Source organism: Pan paniscus, chromosome 2 (assembly GCF_029289425.2).
Source record: "Pan paniscus chromosome 2, NHGRI_mPanPan1-v2.0_pri, whole genome shotgun sequence".
Classification (NCBI taxonomy): domain Eukaryota; kingdom Metazoa; phylum Chordata; class Mammalia; order Primates; family Hominidae; genus Pan; species Pan paniscus.
Genome location: NC_085926.1, coordinates 133,982,626 through 134,005,346, shown reverse-complemented (window position 1 = coordinate 134,005,346; position 22,721 = coordinate 133,982,626). Strand labels below are relative to the sequence as shown.

At 38.3% G+C, this 22,721-nt stretch overlaps 1 protein-coding gene across 6 annotated transcripts in view; it reads right to left on the bottom strand.

The window, feature by feature from the left end:
* PPP2R3A (protein phosphatase 2 regulatory subunit B''alpha) overlaps positions 1–22,721 on the bottom strand; it is a 182,182-nt gene that overhangs the window by 73,712 nt on the left and 85,749 nt on the right. For all 6 annotated transcript variants that reach the window (XM_034957441.3, XM_063602939.1, XM_034957444.3 and 3 more), the window contains one exon: positions 3,705–3,779. In XM_034957441.3, the coding sequence (XP_034813332.2) occupies positions 3,705–3,779 (75 nt within the window). The remainder of the gene's footprint in view (positions 1–3,704; positions 3,780–22,721) is intronic.

The following is a 22,721-nucleotide window of genomic DNA, read 5'->3' as shown; positions in this document are numbered from 1 at the left end:
TTCAATGATACATAGAAAATAAAAGTTTTCTAACTTTCCTTCATCATATATGTACCTCACATAAGCTAATACTTGGATCATACTCTATGTCAGTGGTTTCTTCCAAATGCAAACTGAAAGAACTGAGTAACACTAGCATGCAAACATATTAATTGTTCTTCTATATTGTATGCCACGAAGATTATATAACATTCAATAGAGTCATATGGTAACTGATTTTGCTTTTTCTGAGATATCTGTCATTAATTTTGAGGCTGATCTTTATATGTTTCTTAGAAATAGTGTGATCTTAACTGTTTTTGCTGTGAGCAGGGTAGAGAATGATGTCTTTTTAATTTGGTCACTTTTATGTCTAACAACAAAGTTAATTTCATACTAGAAGGCCTTATTTTACATTTGTTCTAGAAAAACTCACTGTACTCTGAAATAATGCAACAGTTTCAATGACTTCATGCCATTATTTGACCAAGTTTCATAACAGAAAAGGCACTGAGGAGAAGATAACCAGTCTAATACAATTCTATTTCCAGATAATCGTTTTTATACTTTTTATTTGCCCTTTTTGTGAGTTTATCACAATGGCGGTTATTCACTTATCTCAGTACATATTCACGTGAAATGTTCCCAATTAGGTCTTGTTTACTATTTATGTTATGGTGCTGTTTTGAGTTGCCATATTATCATCATTTTATCACAAGTATTTTATACTTAAATGGCTAGTTCTGAGTAATGGATTCACTTTTGTGCATTGGAGATAAAGCAGCACAATGTTAATAACAAAGTGAAATTTAACAAATGTAAAGTTACATACAAATGCCATGAAAATATTACAGCAGAGATAATTAGCTGTACTCTATTAATTCGCCAGTGTAGTTCATTTTGTTCAACTATTATTAACATGATGCTATTTCTCAGAAAATGTGAATTATATGTGAACAAAATGGTTTCATGGCATTTCACTCTAAAATCATAAAACTTCCTGGGGATGGCTGGGTGCGGTGGCTCATGCCTGTAATCCCAGCACTTTGGGAGGCCGTGGCAGGCGGATCATGAGGTCAGGAGATCAAGACCATACTGGCTAACATGGTGAAACCCCGTCTCTACTAAAAATACAAAAAATTAGCCGGGCGTGGTGGTGGGCGCCTGTAGTCCCAGCTACTTGGGAGGCTGAGGCAGGAGAATGGCGTGAACCCGGGAGGCGGAGCTTGCAGTGAGCCGAGACCGTGCCACTGCACTGCAGCCTGAGTGACAGAGTGAGACTCCGTCTCAAAAAAAACCCAAACAAACAAACAAAAACCAAAAAACTTCCTGGGGACTACTTGCTAGGTGACCAAATACCATCGAATGTCCAAGTACTTCAAAAAATATCAAACTATGTGTTCATTAAGATCATGAAAGAAAAAAAAGAAATATCAAACTAGAACCATAAAGAAAACTTATTTCCATTTTACTCTTTTGTTCTTTAATATCTCTAAGAATACATGCCAACAGTTTGGACTAGTTTAATTCCAACAGTTTGGACTAGTTTATTTCTAAGATCTTTTCTAACTCTTAAGAATCTAAATTATGCTGTTAATATGCCCTAAGTTTTCAGAATAGTCAATATTCAGAACCCAATAATTCTCTTTGGGACTGCAGCCAGAGCTAGCGTAGAATTCTTTTCTTTTGAGACAGATCCTTGCTCTGCCTCCCAGGCTGGAGTGCAGGGGCGAGAATCTCGGCTCACTGCAACCTCCACCTCCTGGGTTCAAGTGATTCCCGTGCCTCAGCCTCCTGAGTAGCTGGCACTACAGGTGTGCACCACCACACCTGGCTAATTTTTATATTTTTAGTAGAGATGGGGTTTCACCATGTTGGCCAAGCTGGTCTTGAATGTCTCGCCTCAAGTAATCTGTCTGCCTCGGGCTCCCAAAGTGCTGGGATTACAGGTATGAGTCACTGTGCCCGGCCTAGAATTCTTAAACATGGATAATTTCATGTATTCACTCAGTACATATTGACTGTCTATTATATGCCAGGGAATATTCTAGGTACTGAGGACATAGACAAAGTTCCTGCTTGTATGGAGCTTATATTATAGAGACAGAGATGGACAAACAAAAAATTAAATATCAGATGATAGGAGATGGACAAACAAAAAATTAAATATCAGATGATAGGAGATGGACAAACAAAAAATTAAATATCAGATGATAGGAGCTAAGAAGAAAAATAAAGCAGGACAAAGGAATAGAGTGTAGGGGGAGGGGGCAGAGGAAGAAGGGTTACAAAAACAGAGAGTGATCAGGGAGGGCCTCACTAAATAAGGGAACCGAGCAGATATCTGGATGAAGTGAGGGAGTGACAATGTGGAAATCTGTAGGAAGAACATTCCAAGCAAAGGAAAGAGGAAGAACAAAGCATGTGAGGCAGAAGTGGGTTTGGTTTGCTCATGGTGGCTGAAGCAGAGTAAGAAAACGAGTGGGAGGTAGGAGATAAGATGAGAGAATAGGGGTTGCCAGGGTATGGGAGGATTATGGAGAATCTTGGCAAGGACTTGGCTTTTATTCTACGTGAGCTGGGAAACTACTGCAGGGTTTGAGCAGAGGAGTGACATGATCTGGCTGATTTTTTAAAAGGACAATTGTTTGCTCTGTGGAGGCTAGACTATGGGGCAATTAGAGTGGTAACAGGGAGACCAATTAAAAATAAACCAAGTTTGATATGAGGGCGACAGGCCAGGTTGATTGTGGTAGAGGTAATTTAGTAGAGTGTCACGGTTAACAGGAAAAAATAACTTCTGAGATTGTCTTAGATAACAGTGACACCTTCTGGCTCAAATAAAATCTTACAAAGTTTTATACTGACATAAGAGAGCCAATGCAAAAGCACTGAATGAAAAATAAAGTTCCTACAGGAGAAAAAGAAAACAGTAGTATTTTGTAACTCGGCAGGACCTAACATATCTTTGGCTAACCAACTGTACCCTAAGTATAGGAGGGTGGTCCTCAGAGGAGACTGCCCTGTTTAGCTGAGGAATCTGAGCTACATGCCAGGGCCATCTCACTTGAGAATGTGTCTGGTGAATGGCCCTGGGGCTGGTCGGTGGAATGTCTCCAAAGATAATGTGGGAGCTAGAGCAGAGTGCATGAAATGGCTACTCCGTGCCCTGTGGGCCTGTGTGTGCTCACTTATAATTCCTGACCTAACTAGGACTGACCAAATGAGGCTGTGCCTGAGAAACAGGGAGTGCGAGCTCCTCACAAAATGAGATTGTGATCATGTTGTTTTAAATTCTTACATCGTTTTCTGATTACACACAAGCTATTTTCTCATTATCATGTCCAGTTCTAACTTTGAGGTACTAGAGACCAATCTTTTTTTCTGGGACAGGGACAGACTGTTGAAAATTCTTTTCAGTCTTATTTGGAAATGCTAAAGATCAACTGGATATCAATATTCATAACACAGAAAAAGATATGCCTCATAAGACCAGACAGAAGGAATATATTACTTTAATTTTGTAAGTATTGGGCACAAACAAGAAGGAAAATAGATAAAAATGAAGAAATTATGAATTCAATTTTATTTTAGCTTCCTTCCACTTGAAATAATCATTATAACCGATGTTACCTTTTGCATAGATACTTGAAATTCTGGATAGCAGATGGTAATAAAAAGGTGACTTATGGAGTTATATTAAGAAAAAAGATGACTCAGCCTACCGTGGTGATGTAGCGGGAGTGGAATTCTGGAGCATCTTTCAGGAACGTGAGACCAGGGTGGGTATCCACCACATCCTGAAAAAGATCAAAACCAAAACTAAATTAACAAACATACAAAAATTATGCCTATGGAAGTTTTTCCTTCCTGTATGTTGCCAGTTGAGCAAACTTGCTATTTTACAGTAATGAATAATGCACTTAAAATTTAATTCTTTACTAAATTCGTTTCATTATAAGCATACTTATGTGTGCTTTTCTGTATACACAGCATACTTCAAAAAAAGTTGAAGTTTGATTTTAGCTACGTTAGGTAATTTGTGAATCAAATGTCTCCGAGGTATGTACTGTAATTCTAACACATCAACAGCACATCAAGGCAATTCATCCCACAGATTATTGTCGAGGTATTATGTAAAGTGTATTTACACAGAAAGGATGTCGTGGACAGTAGATGCAAGCCAATGAAAATGATCCTCTTTCATAATCTAAAAACATGGAAAATTCTTTTTGGAAAAAAAAAGCAGCCATGTAGTCAAGTAGTTTGAATCTTTGTTAAGCTGTGCAAGCCAGTTAATGCCCATCAGATTTTATCATAATTGTGTGGATAAATCATTTCTCACATTAGAATTTTATTTATTTTTAAATCTTTAATCTTGTTCTCATTGAAGACTATTGGAATATTAAAACCTGAAAATACTGTTTTTATTTTCTAATTAGATTTTTAAAGCATTCTGAATGAGCCCAGAGGATCTAATAGAGATAATCACAATATTAATTAACCAGAGGAAATAGCTATGCCATTACAGATATAGTCTATTAACTGGCTTGTCATCAACAGACAGACATCAAGTATATCTCTTCTGTTTCTTCAGAGCAGTTAGCTATAATACCAATACATAGTCTCAAACCAATGGACTTATTTCTTTAACTTTTTTTAGGCTTATTATTATACATATTACATAATTTTTATTTTTTGAGACAGAGTCTCGCTCCGCCTCCCAGGCTGGAGTACAGTGCTACGATCTCAGCTTATGACAACCTCTGCCTCTCCAAGTTCAAGGGATTCTCATGCCTCAGCCTCTTGAGTAGCTGGGACTACAGGTATGTCGCACCACACCAGGTTAATTTTTGTATTTTTAGTAGAGACAAGGTTTCACCATGCTGGCCAGGCTGGTCTTGAACTACTGGTGTCAAGTGATCCACTCCCCTAGGCCTCCCAAAGTGCTGGGATTACAGGCATGAGCCACCATGCCTGGCTAACTTTTTATTTGGAAATAATCTTATACTTACAAAAATTATTATAGAAAAATTTCCTATGCTCCTCTCCCAGCTTCCCTTAATGGTAACAAGTCACAAACAATAGTATAGTGATAAAAACCAGAAAATGAACATGGATAAGATATGAAACTACTCAAATCTCACTAGTTTTTCCACTAATGTCTTTTTCTGTTCCAGGATCTTACACTGCATTTAGCTTTTGTGTCTCACTGGTCTCTTCCAATCTGTGAAAGTTCGTTAGTCTTTCCTTATGATTTTGATGCTTTTAATGAGTTTTGGTCAGTTATTCTGTAGACTGTCTCTCCATTTGGTTTTGTTTGATGTCTGGTCATGATTAAGGTTACACATTTTTGGCAGGAGAACCACAGAAGTGATGAGTCCTTTTCAGTGCATCACTAGGCATACGTAATACAGAGGGTATGTGATGTTGGTATGTCTTCATTTGGTGATGTTAACTTTAATCACACTTAGTTCAAGTGGTGTCTGCTGCGTTCTCCACTGTAAAGTTGCTATTTTCTCTTAATAATAGATAAATATCATGGAGGCAGACGCTTTTGAGAGTGTCAATATCCTATTTCTCCTCAAAATTTCTCTCATTCATTTTAGCATCTATTGTTAGATTATGCCTGCAACATTTACACTGTAGTGTTTACTTAATAGTGATTTTGTTTCTATTCTGTCTACATTTCTTAACTGGAAATCTTCTATAAGGAAGAGCTGTCTCTTCTCTCCTATTTATTTCTTTTATTTTTTTGAGACAGAGTCTTGCTCTGTCATCCAGGCTGGAGGGCAGCAGTGGTGCGATCTCAGCTCACTACAACCTCCACCTCCTGGGTTCATGCAGTTCTCCTGCCTCAGCCTTCCGAGTAGCTGGGATTACAGGCGTGTGCCACCATGCCCGGCCTATTTACTTTTTTTTTTTTTTTAACAGCGCAGACTCATGGGTATTTATTTCATTCTATGGGTTACAATCCTATACTATCATCATTTTGTTGCTCAAATTGATGTAGCTTTGGCCATTAGGAGCTCCTTCAGGTTGGCTCCTGTGTTCTCTTTTTATTTTTATAAATGAGACAGGGTCTTACTCTGTCACCCAGAATGGAGTGTAGTGACTCCATCTTGGCTCACTGCAACCTCTACCTTCCAGGTTCAAGTGATCCTCCTTCCTCAGCCCCCTGAGTAGCTGGAACTACAGGTGTGTGCCACCATGCCGTTTTTGTTTTTTAGTAGAGATGGGGTTTCACCATGTTGCCCTGGCTGGTCTCCAACTCCTGGGCTCAGGCGATCTGCCTGCCTTCGCCTCCCAAAATGTTGGGATCACAGGCATGAGTCTGGCCACCTGTGTTCTCTTGATATGCCCCTGTGTTTTTATGGGGACTTTCATATTTTCTGGCATAAGATGACCCATGTTTATCTTGTATTTTCCTTGCCCCAGCCCTGGTATATGAACCTTTTGTCTAAGAAGCCCTGGCTCCTTTCATTGGAAAATGGTATTTGAAACCAAATCTGGGTGTGAAAGGTGCCCATTACTACTAGAATAGTATTTCATTGTGTACATCACTACATTTTCTTTATGCCTTCATTCACTAATACTTAGGTTGATTCCATATATTGTTCAGCTTTGGTTAGTTTCCTCATCTATTTGCTGATCAGTACTCTGCTGAATACTCATGGAGGAACTTCTGAAGATCTCTGAGGATTGTTCTCCATGCAGTTCTCTCCTCTTTGGTACTCTGTCCAGAGAATTCTAGTCACCCTGGTTCTCTTAGACCCTTAGGCTCTGTCTCCTAAACTCAAGGAGTCCACTTAACTCAGCCTGGGTTTCCCATTCTTGCACTATGACTAGAAAACTTTCTCAAGGTGGTACGCTCTCTCAATCCTAAGACTCACTTTGTTTCTGTCTCTCAGGAATGAATCACTCGTTTGTTGCCTGATGTGCACCGTCTTGAAAACCCATTGTTTTATATTTCCTGTCTGTTACTTTCCATTTGTTGCAAGTGGGAAGGTAAATCCAGTCCCTGTTAGTCCTTCTTGGTCAGAAGTGGCAAATCTATTGATTTTTCTGTTAATTTTATTTCCTCCTACTTTAATATTTTATTGAGTTAGTTTTATTACTAATTTTTCTGAATTTTCAAACTTTACTGTCACCTGCAACAAGATACTTTTACTTCTTTAACCAATCTTATGCTTCTAATTGTTTTCTCTTATACAATTACTACAGTAAAATGCTGAATAGTAGTGGAGATAGTGGGCATCCTTGCCTTGTTCCTGATCTTTGTTGAAGTGCCTCTAGTGTTTTCCCATTAAATAAGATATTGGCTTTAACACTAAGGTATATGTATTTCATCATGTTAAGAAAGTATCTAAAATACAGAGAAATTTTTTTTCCTTAGATATAACATATGACATTAATAAATGATATGGTTTGGATCTATTTCCCTGGCAAATCTTACGTTGAATTGTAATCCTCAGTGTTGCAAATGGGGGCCTGGTGGAAGGTGACTGGATCATAGGGTGGATTTCTCTTGAATGACCTAGCATTGTCCTCTTGGTGCGGTCCTTGAGATAGTGAGTTCTCATGAGATCTGGTTGTTTAAAAGTGTGCAGCAACTCCCCCACACCTTGCTCCTGCTCTCGCCAAGTGAGATGCTGGCTTCCCCCTTGTCCTTCTGCCATGATTGAAAACTCCCTGAGGCTTCACCGTAGGCCGAGCAGATGCCAGCACCGTACTTCCTGTAAAGCCTGCAGAACTGTAAGCCACTTAAACCTCTTCTCTTTATAAATTACCTAGTATCTGTTATTTCTTTACAGCAATGCAAGAACAGCTTAACACAATAAATATCCTAATATTAAAACAATCTTGCCTTCCTGGAATAAATCCCACTTGGTCATGGTATATTGTTTGGTAATGTTTTATTACCTTTTATCATTCATCTTGAAGCTATATTTGTTTGCAGTTTTATTCTCTGGATGGTCTTTTCCTGATTTAGGTATCAGTGTTATACTTGCTTCATAAAAGGAGTTTGAAATTTTCCTTCCTTTTCAATACTCTGAAATAATTTATGGAGCATTTGAACTACCTGGTTGTTGAAGGTTTGGCAGAATTCCCCTGTAAAACTACCTGGGCTTTGTGCTTTTTTGTGCAGTTTTGTAATAAATATCTGTATTTATTCTATAAAAGCTAGTCTGTTTACCTTTCTAAATCAAATGGAGTCAATTTGGGTCCTATGTATTTTCCTAGGAAACTGTCCATTTCATCTAGGTTTTCAAATTTATTTTCCTAGATGTCTGCAAAGTAGCCTTTTCTGATTTTAAAAGTTTCTTCTGGCTAGGTGCAGTGATTCACCTGCAATTCCAGCACTTACAAGGCCAAGGCGGGAGGGTCACTTGAGCCCAGGAGTTCAAGACCAGCCTAGGCAACATAGCAAGACCTTGTCTCTATAAAAAATGTAAAAATTAGCTGGGTGTGGTGGTGCACATCTGTTGTCCCAACTACTTGGGAGGCTAAGGTGGGAGAATTGCTTGAGCCCACATAGTTGAGGCTGCAATGAGCTGTGATGGTGCCACCGCATTCCAGCTGGGCAACAGAGCGAGATCCTCCTTGTTATTTCTTATTTTGCATATTAGTGTATTCTCCCTTTTTTCTTAATCAAATTAGTCAGTTGTTGGTTTTTGTTAATATTTTCCCATAACCAAAATTTCAATTTATTAAAAGTGCTATTGGTTTTTTATTCTCTGCCTTCTTAATTTCTGATCATTACTGGGACTAGGTGAGGGGTACATAAGGCTTTGCTATACCAGTATGTATGCATTTCAAAATTCTCCATAATAAAAACTTAAAAAATTTATATATACACACACAGTATAAAAGCAAAAGCATATACAAGCATTTATATAAACAAACATTCTACTAACCTACCCCACCCTTCCATCTTTAGCCCCACTTCTTTCCAATCATTTACACTTTTAGGTCTTTTGCTGGTTATCTCTATAACTAAACATATATTTAATTAAAATGTAATTAAAAACTACATTATAATTATTACTTTATCAACTTTAGAAAATATTGATTCTTTGCTAGGAAACATGTGGATTTAGCTCATTTATACTGTCCTACTTTACTCCCCTATCCCAATATTTGAGGTTATGATGTTCAGTTCTTTGATTATCTTTGTAAGCTGCAAAACTTGTATTTATCCATCTAATTTTCATTCATCATAGTTCCTTACTTTCCTTTTACATAGGATAATATCAACCCATCCTTATTCTCTCTTCTCCCTTTTACCTTCACATTTTATTGGCAATATTTTGACTTTTATGTTGTGCAGGTTTTTTTCATACTGTTCTACAACCACAATAAAATTTTCTATAGATTATCCACACAGTGATTTTAGATGCTATAAACTAAAATGTTCTTGTGATATTTTGATTATATAAATATGGTTGAATGTCAGGTCAGGCAATCTATGAGGAACGTATTTCATTTTGTGTAGGTCCAGCATCAGGGTCTTGGAATGTTCAAAGGAGATTGTTTCTGACATTGAGGTTAAACTGTCTTTTCTAACTGCATCAGCTGTTCATAATCATACCATATTTTATTCTGCTTCTTGTTTAGATCGTGGCTGTCTTATATAGTTTTTTCATTCTTCCTGGCATTTCTAATTGTTTTTAATTTACTTTTTTTCATGAAATTAGAAATCATTTTTATTTACACAAAAATTATGGAAACAATTTTCATTAGGTTTGACGAGTTTCCTTAAGCTGGAAAGCTGAACACAACCATTTCCTGACATATCCACAAGAAGAGAAACACCCTGAAACACATTTGAAAAACACATTAGTATAGAACCCATGCACCCCTCCAGAGTCTTATTTTTTTTTTTATACTTTAAGTTTTAGGGTACATGTGCGCAACGTGCAGGTTAGTTACATATGTATACATGTGCCATGTTGGTGTGCTGCACCCAGTAACTCGTCATTTAGCATTAGGTGTATCTCCAAATGCTATCCCTCCCCCGTCCCCCCACCCCACAACAGTCCCCAGAGTGTGATGTTCCCCTTCCTGTGTCCATGTGTTCTCATTGTTCAATTCCCACCTATGAGTGAGAACATGTGGTGTTTGGTTTTTTGTCCTTGCGATAGTTTGCTCAGAATGATGGTTTCCAGCTTCATCCATGTCCCTACAAAGGACATGAACTCATCATTTTTTATGGCTGCATAGTATTCCATGGTGTATATGTGCCACATTTTCTTAATCCAGTCTATCGTTGTTGGACATTTGGGTTGGTTCCAAGTCTTTGCTATTGTGAATAGTGCTGCAATAAACATACATGTGCATGTGTCTTTATAGCAGCATGATTTATAATCCTTTGGGTATATACCCAGTAATGGGATGGCTGGGTCAAATGGTATTTCTAGTTCTAGATCCCTGAGGAATCGCCACACTGACTTCCACAATGGTTGAACTAGTTTACAGTCCCACCAACAGTGTAAAAGTGTTCCTATTTCTCCACATCCTCTCCAGCACCTGTTGTTTCCTGACTTTTTAATGATTGCCATTCTAACTGGTGTGAGATGGTATCTCATTGTGGTTTTGATTTGCATTTCTCTGATGGCCAGTGATGATGAGCATTTTTTCATGTGTCTTTTGGCTGCATAAATGTCTTCTTTCGAGAAGTGTCTGTTCATATCCTTCACCCATTTTTTGATGGGGTTGTTTTTTTCTTGTAAATTTGTTGGAGTTCATTGTAGATTCTAGATATTAGCCCTTTGTCAGATGAGTAGGTTGCAAAAATTTTCTCCCATTCTATAGGTTGCCTGTTCACTCTGATGGAAGATCCCATTTGTCAATTTTGGCTTTTGTTGCCATTGCTTTTGGTGTTTTAATCATGAAGTCCTTGCCCATGCCTATGTCCTGAATGGTATTGCCTAGGTTTTCTTCTAAGGTTTTTATGGTTTTAGGTCTAACATTGAAGTCTTTAATCCATCTTGAATTAATTTTTGTATAAGGTGTAAGGAAGGGATCCAGTTTCAGCTTTCTACATATGGCTAGCCAGTTTTCCCAGCACCATTTATTAAATAGGGAATCCTTTCCCCATTTCTTGTTTTTGTCAAGTTTGTCAAAGATCAGATGGTTGTAGATATGCGGCATTATTTCTGAGGGTTCTGTTCTATTCCATTGGTCTATATCTCTGTTTTGGTACCAGTACCATGCTGTTTTGGTTACTGTAGCCTTGTAGTATAGATTGAAGTCAGGTAGCGTGATGCCTCCAGCTTTGTTCTTTTGGCTTAGGATTGACTTGGCAATGCTAGCTCTTTTTTGGTTCCATACGAACTTTAAAGTAGTTGTTTCCAGTTCTGTGAAGAAAGTCATTGGCAACTTGATGGGGATGTCACTGAATCTATAAATTACCATTGGCAATATGGCCGTTTTCATGATATTGATTCTCCCTACCCATGAGCATGGAATGTTCTTCCATTTGTTTAACTTATTGACACAGGCTTCATCATAGCCTTGTTTCCTTATTCTTTTTTTTTTTTTGAGATGGAGTCTCACTCTGTCACCCAGGCTGGAGTGCAGTGGCATGATCGTGGCTCACTGCAAGCTCTGCCTCCCAGGTTCACGCCATTCTCCTACCCTAGCCTCCTGAGTAGCTGGGACTATAGGCGCCCACCACCACGCCTGGCTAATTTTTTGTATTTTTAGTGGAGACGGGGTTTCACCGTGTTAGCCAGGATGGTCTCGATCTCCTCATGATCTGCACACCTTGGCCTCCCAAAGTGCTAGGATTACAGGCGTTAGCCACTGTGCCCAGCCCCCTTATTCTCAAATGTAACTGTATTGCATGGAGTTGCTCCTTGCCTCCCTCTCCCCCATTCATGGAGAAGACCTGCTTGGAGGAATTTTACCACCTTCTCTCTTCTGAACTGGCTGCTCTTCAGTTATCCTGATGCTGCCCTTCATTACTTCTCTGGATTGAATCCACTGTGTCTTAGATCTCATGCATTCCTCTTTCTTGGTTTACTTACTTTGCTGCAGTATATATGCAAGTAACTGTTTAAGAAGCAAAGAGGTAACTTATAAAGGAGATAAACTTTCTGAGTCCATGAATGTCCAGGAATCAGGTTTATGTGAACCTCATTCCTAATTACTAGGTTAGCAAGATACAGAAATCTAAGTTCAAATCCATTTCCTGAGGGATGCCAATGAGAATCTAATACCATCCTAGTCTCTTTATCTACATTTTTCCAAAACTTCAAGGACATGTTTATGCATGTGTCTTAAAGAAATTCATAATTGTCAGGACTCAGTGTTTTTTTTTTTTTGAGATGGAGTCTTGCTCTGTCGCCCAGGCTGGAGTGCAGTGGCGTGATCTCGGCTCACTGCAAGCTCCACCTCCCAGGTCCCGGGTTCATGCCATTCTCCTGCCTCAGCTTCCCGAGTAGCTGGGACTATAGGCACCCGCCACCACGCCTGGCAATGTTTTTGTATTTTTAGTAGAGACAGGGTTTCACTGTGTTAGCCAGGATGGTCTCGATCTCCTGACCTCGTGAGCCACCTGCCTCAGCCTCCCAAAGCACTGGGATTACAGGCGTGAGCCACTGTGCCCGGCCTCGCTTGTTTTTTGAGAAAGTCTTGCTCTGTCACCCAGGGTGGAGTGCACTGGCGCAATCTCAGCTCACGGCAACCTCTGCCTCCCAAGTTCAAGCAATTCTTCTGCCTCAGCCTCCCGATTAGCTGGGACTGTAGGTACGTGCCACCACGCCCGGCTAATTTTTGTACTGTTAGTAGAGATGTGGTTTCACCATGTTGGCCAGGCTGGTCTCAAACTCCTGACCTCAAGTGATCCGCCCGCCTTGGCTTCCCAAAGTGTTGGGATTACAGGTGTGAGCCACTGTGCCTGGCCTCAGTGGCTCTTTTTAACCAAAGACTTATATATTTTAGCTCTGCAAAATGATTCTGTATTATTTTATTTGATGATTTTTTTCTCTCCACTTTTCCCCTTCTTTCTTCCCCACTCTCCAATTAGTTAGATATTAAAATTCCTGAAGTGGTCCTCTATAACCCTCTTCTTTTTCTCTCTCTCTTTCTCTCTGAAAGATATCCTCAACTTTAGTTTCCAGGTCTTATGCTGAGCTTTTGGTACCTACATTTTAAAATTCTAACAGCTTTTTCTTGTATCAGCATTCTGTTTTCATACAGTTTATTCTTGTTTTTTTATTCTTTTTTACATTTATTTAAATTGACAAATAAAATTGTACATATTTATCATTTATAGTGTGTTGTTTCAAAATATGTATTTATTGTGGAATGGCTAAACTGAGTTATTAACATATGTATTACCTCATTATTTTGTAGTGAAAACACAAAATCTACTGTCTTAGCAATTTTCAAGAATAGGATACATTGTTATTAACAGTAGTAACCATGTTGTATAATAGATCTCTTGAAATTATTCCTATTTAGCTGAAATTTTGTATCCTTTGATTGACATCCTCCCAGCTTTGGTTATTAGTCCAGTCTCACATTGCTCTAAAGAACTACCTGAGACTGGGTAATTTATGAAGAAAACAGGTTTAATTGACCCACAGTTCTGCAGACTGTACAGGAGGCATGCCTGGGGAGCCCTCAGGAAACTTACAATCATGGCGAAAGGCGAAGGGGAAGCAAGCGTATCTTCACATAGCAAGCAGGGGAGAGACAGAGAACAAGGGGGAGGTGCTACACACTTTCAAACAATCAGATCTCATGAGAACTGTATGAGACAGCACTAGGAGGATGGTGCTAAACCGTTAGAAACCATCCCCGTAATCCAATCACCTCCCACCAGGCCCCACCTTCAACACTGGGAATTACAATTCAACATGAGATTTGGGTGGGGACACAGAACTAAATCATATTATTTGGTAATTACCATTCTATTCTTTACTTCTATGAGTCTACCATTTTTAGATTTACATATAAGTGAGATCACGTAGTATTTGTCTTTCTGTGCCTGGCTTCCTTCACTTAACATAATGTCATCCAAATTCATCCATGTTGCTGCAAATAACAGAGTTTCCTTCTTTGTTTAAAGCTGACTGGTATTTCATTGTGTATATATACCATATTATCTTTTTAAGTTTTAAGTTTGGGTGCTCATGTGCTGACTTGTTACATAGGTAAACTTACGTCAAGAGGGTTTGGTTGTACAGATTATTTCATCACCCAGGTATTAGGCCCATTAACTATTAGTTATTTTTCCTGATCCTCTCCTTCCTCCTACCCCCTCCAACCTTCAACAGGACCCAGTGTCTGTTGTTTCCCTCTATGTGTCCATGTGTTCTCATCATTTAGCTCCCACTTATAAGTGAGAACATGTGGTATTTGGTTTTCTGTTTTTGTGTTAGTTTTGCTAAGGGTAACAGCCTCCAGCTCCATCCATGTATCTGCAAAGGCATGATCTCTTTCTTTTTTATGGCTGCATAGTATTCCATAGGGTATATATATCACATTTTCTTTATCTGGTCTATCATTGATGGGCATTTAGGTTGATTCCACCATGTCTTTGCTATTGTGAACAGTGCTGCAATGAACATACATGGCATGTCTCTTCATAAGAGAATGATTTATATTCGTTTGTATACATACCCAGTAATGGGACTGCTGGGTCAAATGGTATTTCTATCTTTAGGTCTTTGAGGAATTGCCACACTGTCTTCCATAATGATTGAACTAATTTACACTCCCACCAACAATGTATAAGCATTCCCTTTTGTTCACAACCTTGCTGGTATCTTATCTTTTGACTTTTTACCAACAGACATTCTGACTGGTGTGAGATGGTATCTCATTGTGATTTTGACTTGCATTTCTCTAATCATCAGTGATGTCGAGTTTTTTTTTCATATGATCGTTGGCCACATGCATGTCTTCTTTTGAAAAATATTTGTTCATGTATTTTGCTCACTTTTTAATGTTTTTTTTTCTTGTAAATGTATTTAAGTTCCTTATAGATGCTGGATATTAGACCTTTGTTGCATGCATAGTTTGTAAAAATTTTCTCCCATTCTGTAGGCTGTCTGTTTAGTCTGTTGATAGTTTCTTTTGCTGTGCAGAAGCTCTTTAGTTTAATTAGATCCCATTTGTCAATTTTTGCCCGTTACAATTGCTCTTGGTGTCTTTGTCATGAAAGCTTTGCCTGTGCCTACGTCCTGAATGGTATTGCCTAGGTTGTCTTCCAGGGATTTTATAGTTTTGCGTTTTACATTTACGTTTTAATCCATCTTGAGTTAATTTTTGTATATGGTATAAGAAAGGCATCTAGTTTTAATCTGCATGTGGCTAGCCAGTTATCCCAGCACCATTTATTGAATAGGGAATCCTTTCCCAATTGCTTTTGTCAGGTTTGTCAAAGATCAGACAGTTGTAGCTGTGCAGTCTTATTTCTGGGTTCTCTATTCTGTTCCATTGGTCTATGTATCTGTTTTTGTACTGGTACCACACTGTGTAGCCTTGTAGCATTGTTCGAAGATGGGTAGCATGATGCCTCCAGCTTTGTTCTTTTTGCTTAGGATTGCCTTGGCTATTATGGCTCTTTTTTCGTTCCATATTAATTTTAAAGTAGTCTATTTCCTATTTCTGTAAAGAATGTCAATGGTAGTTTAACACTGAATCTATAAATTGCTTTGGACAATATGGCCATTTTAGTGATATTAATTCTTGCTACCCATGAGCATGGAATGTTTTTCCATTTGTCTGTGTCATCTCTGATTTATTTGAGCAGTGGTTTGTAGTTCTCCTTGTAGAGATCTTTCACCTCCCTAGTTAGCTATTCCTAGATATTTTATTCTTTTTGTGGCAATTGTGAATGGGAGTTCATTCCTGATTTGGCTCTCGGCTTGTTTTTGGCATACAAGAATGCTAGTGATTTCTACACACTGATTTTGTATCCTGAGACTTTGCTGAAGTTGTTTATCAGCTTAAGAAGCTTTTGGGCTGAGACTGGGGGGTTTTTGAAATATAGGATCATGTCGTCTCCCAACAGGGATAGTTTGACTTCCTGATGCCCTTTATTTATTTCTCTTGCCTGACTGCCCTGACTAGAACTTCCAATACCATTGTAGTTGCTCATTCAGTATGATGCTTGTCATATATGGCTCTTATGATTTCGAGGTATGTTCCTTCAATACCTAGTTCACATTTTTGTTATGCCTCCATTCACTGATACTTAGGTTGATTCTGTATTTTGGCTATTGTGTATAATGCTGCAATGAACCTGGCAGTGTAGATATTTCTTCAACATACTGATTTCATTTCCTTTGGATATACACCCAGTAGTAGGACTGTAGGATCATATGGTAGTTCTCTTTTTAATTTTTTGAGGAAACTCCAAACTGTTCTTCATAATGGCTATACTAATTTACATTCTCACCATCAGTGTGCAAGGATTCCCTTTTCTCTACATCCTCTCCAACACTTGTTATCTTTCGTCTTTTTGATAATAACCATTCTAACAGGTGTGACATGATCTTTCATTGTGGTTTTAATTTGCTTTTCTCTGATAGTGATTTTGAGCATTTTTCATATACTTGTTGGCCATTGTTTGTCTCCTTTTATGCAATGTCTATTCAGATTCTTCACCATTTAAAAATGTATTGAGGTAAAATATAAATATAAAATTTACCACATTTACCATTTTAAGTGTACAGTTCAGTGGTAATAAATACATTTATATTCTCTTTTTCCCTTCATCTTCTCCCTCCCCTTTCCCCCTTCCTGGTCTCTGTTAACCACCAATCTACTTTCTATCTTCACAAGATCCATTTTTTAAACTCCTGCATATGAATGAGAACATTTGATATTTATCTTTCTGTGCTTTGCTCATTTAACATAATGGCCTCCAGTTCTATCCATATTGCTGCAAATGACAGGATTTCATTCTTTTTTATGACTGAGTAATATTCCATTGTGTATATATACACTGTATTTTCTTCATCCATTGATTGGCACTTGGGAGGTTCCATATTCTGGCTATTGTGAATAGTGTTGCAATAAACACAGAGTTCAGATATACTTATTTCCTTTCTTTTGGATATTTCCGGATCATATGGAAGTTCTATTTTTAGTTTTTTTGAGTAGCATGATGCCTCCAGCTGTTCTCCATAGTAGCTGTATTAATTTACATTCCCACCAACGGTGTGGGGCGGGGGGGGTCCTCTTTCTCTGCATCCTCACCAGCATGTTATTGCCTGTCTTTTTAATACAAGCCATTTTAACTGGGGAGAAGGTGAAATGATATCACTTTATGGCTTTAATTTTCATTTCTTTGATGATTAGTGATGCTGAGTATTTTTTCATATACCTGTTGCCTTTGCCCATTTTTAAATAAGGTTATTTTCTTGCTATTGAGTTGTTTTGAGTTCCTTACAAATTTTGGATATTAACACCTTGCCAGATATATGGTTTGCAAATATTTTCTACCATTCTGTAGATTTTCTTTTCACTCTGTTGATTATTTCCTTGACTGTGCGGAAGTTTTTTACTTTGATGCAATTCCATTTGTCTATTTTTTCCTTTGTGCTTTTGGGTTCATATCCAAAAAAAAATCAATGCCAAGACGAGTGTCACGCAGCCTTACCCCTATGTTTTCTTTACAGTTTCAGGTCTTACATTTAAGTCTTTAACCCATTTTCAGTTGATTTTTATATACGGTGTAAGATAAAGGTTTTGTTTTACGGTTCTTATTGTATATAACCTTCCTTAATATAGTACTTTTTAAAATAACTGGTTTTTTTTTAAGAATAGTTTTAGGTTTATAAAAAAATTAAGAAAACAGCACTGAGAGTTCCCATATACCCTGCGCCCAGATTCCTCAATTATTAACACCTTACACTTACTACATGGTCCACTTGTTAAAATTAAACTGATATTGACACATTATTATTAAAGTCCATACGTTATTCACATTTCCTTAATTTTTACCTGATGTCTTCTTTCTGTTCCAGTGTTCTATCCAGGTCATCATATTCTATTTAGTTATGTCTCCTTAGACTTCTTTTGGCTGTGACAGCTTCTTAGACTTTCCTTACTTTTGATGACCTTGACAGTTCTGATGAGTACTAGTCAGGTATTATGTAGGATATTTCATTACTGGAATCTGCCTGATGTTTTCCTCATGATTAGACTGGGTTTATGGATTTTTGGGAGAAAGGCCAGAGAAGTAACATGTCCTTTGCACCATATCTTGCCAAAGGTACATACTAACAACGTGATTGATGACTGCTGATGTTGGCCTTGATCATCAGACTGAGGTAGTATCTGTCAGGCTCCTCCACTGTAAAGTTACTCCCCACACCCTGAAATCACTATGCATAGCCTACTCTTAAGGAATGGTGATTTACGCTCCCCTCTTTAAGACTGCAGTGTCTACTAAACTGTTTGCAATTCTGCATAGATTTGTTTCTTCTCCCCAATCATTTATTTATATCAGTATGTGCAATTTGTTTTTAAAAAATTCTCATCACCACATTCCATAAAGATGATTTCCCAAGTAGTGGTATTTCTCTAAGTTGCTCCAGAGTCTTAGGGTGCAAACCAGAGTTAGTAAGCTCCTTATGAACAACCTCTGTATCAAGTACTTTGTCCATTGGCAGGCAGGTGTTAAATACAGCAGTTGGCTCGTGTGGATACAGTACTGCAGAGAAAGACCCGCTCTGTGAAGATTTGAGCAGCATGGTCAGTGAATGCAGAGAATGAGGCATGATAGAACCTGTAATCTCCAAACTAAACTGGTCTCTGTATCCAGAAAGAGCTGTGTCTTCACATTTACACTTTGTGCCTTAAGCATTTGCATTATGGCACCTCGGAGAGCAACAGGGGATAAGAGGGTCAGAGGAAGTCCTGCCTGTGGACCTGAGGTAGCAACTAAACTCTTAGAGTTGATCAAAAAATTGAGCAATGTAAAGATGTTGATTCCTTTCACCAACACAACAGACTCAGGTCTGTGATCCATTTGTACTTCATGTTTCTCTTTACACAGCTTGATAGAAAGTATGTCTGGCTTTTTAATTTTATCTTGCACAGTCATCTCTTCTACATTTATAACTGGAGATCCTGAACACCAAAGTAAGCCTAAAAGGAATCTTTGAGGAAAAAAGCCTTGTAGCAAGCAAAGTCAAGATTCTTGAAGTTAAGGAAATATACTTTAAAATATTGAAATGTTTATAAACATTAACTTTTATTACATGCACTGAGCAGCAGCATTTTAAGGTTTTAAATCAGTGTTTTCTGCTTTTACTATTTTCAGATTAAATTTTTAGATATAAAGATAAAAAACTCAGAGAACTCAAATGAGATATCTATATCCCTACAACCGAATTATATAGTGAGTAGAAAACTGAATTAATGCATTTCTTTGCAAACAGGAAATTGAGACTAAACACACAGCAGCTATCTCATGGCATTGTGACCAATGGCATCAGGGCAAAAATATGTTACTTTACCATTTACCTAAGACTGTTAGCAGGTTCTTGTTTTACAAAGGTAGAAAATAAATGTAGACAACATCTACTGAGCTGACTGATGATGCCTTTACCTGAACATCTTTCCTACTGATTTATAATTCCTTTATTTTCACATATACTAAATATTTTTAAATGCATGTTAATTCAGATAAAAAGGCATTTTGTATTCCACATAGAATAGCGTTAAGAATTGTGAAGTAGGCTGGACGCGGTGGCTCATGCCTGTAATCCCAGCACTTTGGGAGGCCGAGGTGGGCGGATCACGAGGTCAAGAGATCCAGACCATCCTGGCCAACATGATGAAACCCCATCTCTACTAATAATACAAAAATTAGCTGGGTGTGGTGGCACATGCCTGTAATCCCAGCTACTTGGGAGGCTGAGGAAGGAGAATTGCTTGAACCCGGGAGGCGAAGGTTGCAGTGAGCCAAGATCGTGCCACTGCACTCCAGCCTGGCGACAGGGCGAGCCTCCAACTCAAAAAAAAAAAAAAAAAAAAAAAAAAAAAAGAATTGTGAAGTATACTGAGCTGTCATGGCAAAGTAGTATTTAATGTGCTTATAGGTGTATGTGTATGTGTGTAGGGGGAATTATATAATTCACATTTTTAAAATAAAAGTGCTTAGAAATAAAAAGCACTGGGTAAAGAAATAATAGTATTTAAGTATTTGTTCACTTTATAATCCAGAAAATAAAACACCACGTTTATTTCCCCCCCCAAAAATTCTCATTTCTTCTGTTTCCTGAATTAGTTTTGTTTCTTTTCTGGGCTACCTTTTCTGTGTATGTGTTTTTTTAACCTTTATTTTTCTTTAATGATGATCATTTTCCTCATATACCTGGTTGTCTATTCATGTTTAAGAAGGACAAGGTAGTTGATATAATTTGATATAATTTTCCTCTGTGGAAATATAAGTAGGTCTACTTTTCAACAGGTATCTTTCTTGAGTACCAAATCTGCCTCGGGGTTCTGTGCATTTAGGGTGGGTGTGTTGATTGACAGGCATTATTTTAGAGTAAACTGGTGAGACCTCCCGGGATCTCCAACTGCCAGAATAAAGAGAAATAAGGAGAATTTTAATCTGTGGCTGTCACATTAGAAGCCTTAGCATGCTTTATTGTCTTGTTAGTGTGTTTATGCTTGTGAATAAATGTCAGGCTGCACTTTATATTTGTGAACCAGGAAAGGAGTCAACTAGTGATTGTTGTGTATACCGACCTTCAGTGAATCCCCATTTCCAGTATCTCTCATTGGGTCAGTCAGCCCTGAATTTACAGCTGCTCTGGGCCTTGATGAGCACAGGAGCTCACTTCACCACTGGAGCCCACACACAGCTCCTGATTCTGGGTTGTGGTTTTCTTAGCCTACTTCTGGTCACTTACTTTTTTTTCTTTTTTTTTGGTCCATATAAATCCATTTATTATTAAACTATTTATTTACAATTTTAAGATCACAGAATCTTTTTTAAACTTTTATTTTAGGTTTGGGAGTAAATGTGAAGGTTTGTTACATGGGTAAACTCATGTCACAGGGCTTTGTGGTACAGATTATTTCACTACAGGTACAGGTATTAAGCCCAGTACCCAATAGTTATCTTTTCTGCTCCTCTCCCTCTTTCCACCTTCCACCCTCAAGTAGACCGCAGTGTCTGTTGTCTCCTTGTTTGTGTTCATAAGTTCTCACCATTTAGCTCCCACTTATAAGTGAGAACATGTGGTATTTGGTTTTCTGTTCCTGCATTAGTTTGCTAAGGATAATGGCCTCCAGCTCCATCCACAGTCCCACAAGACATGTGGTCACTTTCTATCTTAAAGAAATATGTTAAGATTTCTTGTACGTTGATTTTCTCTACCATTTCATTGGCTTCCGTGGATTTATTCCTTTTTAATTTCTACACTTTAACTTCAGAAGGGCTTGGGAAAGAATGGGAGGATAATGTCTCTATTTAGTTTGTCTCTTTTACCAGAAGACTCCACAAGTCCACTTCTTAAATACAAATAAGATTTCTCCTTAGATTTAAGGGAAGTATAAATGTCTGTTAACTCATAATTATGATTTTGTTGTTGTCTGTTTCTAATTTTCTTAGTCTAAACTTAATTTACATTCCTGTCAAAGCTTTTATTAAAGCTCTGATAAAATTCAGAACTGCATCAGTCAGCGTAGGGTCCCCACAGGAGAAAGAATTCACTGTATGAAGCTTTCACGAAAAGATTACGTGTGGAGTTGTGAGCAGGATGAAGGGAGCAAACAAGGGAATAATGAGGCACCCAGAGACTACTGACAGGAGGATACTGTTATAGTCCTGAGGGCCAAAGGAACAAGGGGAGGAGGAGAGCCTAGCAGGCACTAGGACCACAGACAAGGGGCTGTCCAGCAGAAGCTGTATTGTAGAGAGACACAGTTACTGTGCCGAGGCAGAGAGCAGGGAAGAAATGCCAGCTTTTCTTTCCTCTGTCCTCCCATTTACTGGCAATGCTTCCCACTGCCCAGATCCAACCAAAAGCTAGTCAGCAAGAGAGCCCCAAAGACGCACTTTGTAGGGTCAGAGCAAGGCCAAGAATGGATTGAGAGAGTGAGGATGGAGAGCAGTAGAGAACTGGTAATAAAACCTAATGTTTTATTACAATGCAGTTCAAATATTGAAGATTTGAGATTTCACAAAACATAGGAATATTTAATGTTGGATATTATCAGGTAAAATGGTCTTAATTAAATGCCAAAAACTATTAAGAATCTTCATTCTCATGAGTATTTTTTTTAGGGGAACAAAACCATGTAGCAGGTGAATCTAAGGATAATCAAAGCCATTATGCAAATTAGACAAGCCCAAGGGCCCTGAGCATAAAATAAAATCAGAACCAAACTTCATATTTTAAACATGGAAGATTATTACTATAATTAAAAATCTATGTACTATGGTGTTATTAGTCAGGGTAGTGGTTATTGTTGGGTAGCAGTGACTGGGATGGAGCATGACGGGCTTTGCAGGTGCTGGTAATACTGTTTTTGGATCTGTGTGCTAGTTATACAGATATGCCCACATTGTGAAAATTCATTGACTAGGACACCTGTGATTTGGGTGTTTTGTGTGATTATATTTCAGCAAAAATCTTTTAAAAAAATCATGGCATGGCCAGGTGTGGTGGCTCATGCCTGTAATCCCAGCACTTTGGGAGGCTGAGGCAGGTGGATCACCGGAGGTCAGGAGTTCGAGACCAGCCTGGCCAACATGG